Source organism: Myzus persicae, unplaced genomic scaffold, assembly GCF_001856785.1.
Source record: "Myzus persicae strain clone G006 unplaced genomic scaffold, MPER_G0061.0, whole genome shotgun sequence".
NCBI lineage: Eukaryota > Metazoa > Arthropoda > Insecta > Hemiptera > Aphididae > Myzus > Myzus persicae.
This window is the reverse complement of record NW_019100872.1, coordinates 11321-14940: the sequence shown is the minus strand read 5'-3', so window position 1 is coordinate 14940 and position 3620 is coordinate 11321. Positions and strand designations below refer to the sequence as shown.

Here is a 3620-nt window from a genome sequence, read left to right as displayed (position 1 = left end):
ATGCTTCAAAAGTAGAAACTAAATTTTTTGTATTATCCAATAAATCAGAAGCCGGAATTTGGGATGATGTCGACGGTAAGGAAATTTCATTATTTTGAATAACGTTGTCGTCAAGTTTTAGTTTTTTAATAGCTTGTGGAGATGTTGAGGCAGTAGGGCTGAAGTATTTCAAAATGTTATTCTTTGATTCTTTGCTTATTTTATGTGCAGTAATAAATAAATTATAAGACGCTAATACAAATCGAAAGCACAGCACAACAGTTGTTCCGCGATCAGTGTAATCACTACAGAGTACAGACTGACCAAACATTTCAATACGGTCAATTATTAAAAACGCTTTCGAAGTATTCGAAAATGCACTAAGGTTTAATAATGTAAAAATACATTGGGAATTATAATTTGTAAGATATCGATATCACAATCGCAGAAGCCGCTAATCGGTTTTAATATTATGTTATCTGTATTCTGTATCAAAATGTCATGTAATTCGTGTTTTGCTAATAATTAGTCAGTTTTATACGTGCGTCGTACACTATACGAAAGTTATCTTGAAAGTTACAAGAATCTAAAAATTATAATATTTTGACGTGTAATGGTGACCGCTGGGTGCTGCGTGCTGTGTCGGTCGATCATTACAAGCCCCGAACCCCCTTGGATCTTGGAACTAAGTGATACCATGGAAGAAGTTATTGAGATGAAAAATATGTTCACATGGCCAGCTGCATTGCATCAGGCATGTAAGATTTCAATATTTCTCGGAAACGAAATGCCATTAGCTAAAGATACAAACATTAGTAATGTTGAAGATTATTTGGACCACATCGAGGTTCAGAAATTGAAACAGCGTATTCCGATGGCTTGTACGGGCATGGCCGGTTTCCGCCAAAAGTGTACCTTTCCCTTTTCCCCCAATTCACTTTTCCGCCAAATCATAAATTGTTCGATTCCCTTTTCCGCCAAAACTCTGCCTTTCCCTTTTCCCCCAATTCTCTTTTCCACCAAATCAAAAAAGTAAGTCTAGAATTTGAATAATGTTTGAATATTATTTATAAAATATACAATATGTCAGTCAACAATATTTCGGTTCAAAAGAAGTAATAAATTCAATAGTAAGTTATAGTTTATCGAGAACGGTTAGAAAGCGACTAGGCTGCGTACTATTATAGGTACAATAACGGTTGGTTTCGTACGTATCATACAACTGTCAACTGTAACAATATAACTGGTACAACAAGCAATCGATAGCGTTTGGGAAATAATCCCGATAATCAGTGATAAATTTATCATTTGGTTGAAATTACGGTACGTTATAGGAATATATATCATTATAGTACAAACTTTTTAATGTATATAAAATAAAAATAAAATTATAATTTATAATATATTAAAAATATTTAAATTATACTAGACTAACTTTTTTGATTTGGGGGAAAAGGGAAAGGCAGGGTTTTGGCGGAAAAGGGAATCGAACAATTTATGATTTGGCGGAAAAGTGAATTGGGAGAAAAGGTAAAGGTACACTTTTGGCGGAAACGGGTAACTCCCGGCCGGTACATGCTTAAAGCAGATTTGAAGAGGAAAGCAAACAAACAATTAGCAAGGGGCTGGCTATCTTTATCGTCCGAAACTGAGGTAATACAAATATTTTTTTTTTACATATTACTTTATACTTAAGAAATCTAATTTTTTTTATAGCCTGAAGTCAAGAGACCGAGGACGAGGGCATTTGCAGCAAAATCAAGACGTAGATTAAGTTTCTAATTTTTTTTATATATAAACTGTAGATTATGTAATATTTTATTGTAATGGGATGAATATAATTTTCTTATTATGGTCAATAATAATAAAAAAAACAACGTGATATTTAAAAAAAATGTATTTTTATTTACAAAATTATTTACAATTTCCTTACATCACCACTAAATAGATTGTAAGTTATAGTCTGGTCATGTAGTATTAAACAATAAGCTGCAGTTTTTTCTGGAAGAACTGTATCCGTTTCAAATTCAATTTGCAGGTCTACGGTCGATGATTTAACGTTATCGTTCTGACGTGACATATCAACTACGACGATTGGAACGTAGTTTTGAAAAATGTGTTTTGATAATAATAGCTCACAATAATCTCTTTCGTGATACGATTTTTGAAAGTCTGTATAAGCTTTATACAGTATACTGGTCTTGTTATTTTTAAAATCTGCTCGGAAGTCTTCATATGGGTACACTTCAGAATTTAAGTGTACCTTAAGATTTTTTAGTTGACAGTGATCAAACCGTCCAGCTTCGGTTTCGATATTTTTTTTTCGATCTGTTTGTAATCCAAACAGTACAAATCTCGGTTTTTCTAGCAAGCTTTTAGACTTTTCCGTCCATGAATGAGATTTATTTCTAGGGAGTATTGGATATTCGCACAGGTCCCAGGTTCTGAACGCACACGATAGTGTTCTATGTGAATCTATTACTTTTATCAATCCTAATTTTTCTTTATCACTGACCTTGATAATAGGCATTTTCCAAGTCACCTTAGTAAGTTCAATTGTAATTTTTTTATTTTTTCAACGGCAGCGGTTGCACCTTCGCTCACAACATGTATCGCGTCAAGGTCAGTAGATGCTCGATTTAAAATCAGTTGCTGATTATAATTAAGTAATATTTTTTTATAATCTTCGTAAAACCCGAACAAGTGTTTTAGAGGAATGCAGCCGGTAAATACATTGTTGGTTGGTCATAAAATTTTTATTATCCTCACTATCCATTACCGAGTCCCAAGCCGCGTTTTCTAGCGCATTCAAGTCGTTTGGAGTATACGAACAGTATGCTTTCAAACAAGACGAAACTCCAGGTGATTTTAATTTCTGTATTTCTATTCCATTTATTTCATATTGCATTTCAGTGAATAAAAATGCCAATCCATTATTTGAAAAACGTACTTCCCCAACAGCATCGGAGGGTTTATTTACCTTTCCCTCAATGTAAATATAGCTCTCACACGGTAAAGTGTACGAGTCCATATTTAAAACACTTATCCTGATTTCATCGTTGTTAGATAATGACATGTTTGAGTACGGAGTGAACGAATGATAATTCATTTGTGAAATTTTGCACTCGTCAACATAGTCGGCCGTAACGTCTAAGTACGAGTCATCCATCATTGAAACGATCTGAGAAAATTCAAATTATTTTTCGTGAGCTTTGCCTCGTTTCTTTTTGGTTTAGATGTCGACTTCTTAACGGCAGTTGGTAAACTGGTAGGTTTTTTTATTGTAGTTTTTTTTATATTAAACTTGAGTGCCATATCCACGCGTTATTTGTAAACGAACTGTTATTGGCTCACCGTGCAGATTAATTAGACAATCGTTCTGATCTTTTAGTACGATAACTACTCTACTTATTGATCTCGTGTTGAGACTGTAGAAAACTGGGTGTCTAGGTACCTCGACGATTTTATACCCAGTAGGTACAGAGGGATAAAGCTCGTGTAGAATCTGGCTCGACACTCCGTCACAAAATGAGCCAGTAATCAAGTTTCACTCTACTTTTATACAGTTTATTTTCATTATGTTGACAATATTTTCAGACTCGTGAGTGGCACCAGTAGTGTATAGAACATTTCGAAAGCCT

The 3620-nt window shown here is 34.1% G+C and overlaps 1 protein-coding gene across 1 annotated transcript; it reads right to left on the bottom strand.

Moving 5' to 3' along the window:
* Nucleotides 1-1897: 1897 nt before the first annotated feature.
* LOC111026544 lies at nt 1898-2509 on the bottom strand. The gene has a single exon (XM_022304642.1). It carries the CDS (start codon nt 2507-2509, stop codon nt 1898-1900), a length of 612 nt encoding a protein of 203 aa, XP_022160334.1.
* Nucleotides 2510-3620: the final 1111 nt, after the last annotated feature.

Bases quoted from the DNA above. Each gene is read 5' to 3' on its own strand.
- LOC111026544 (XM_022304642.1), bottom strand. From the start codon at position 2,509: ATGCCTATTATCAAGGTCAGTGATAAAGAAAAATTAGGATTGATAAAA.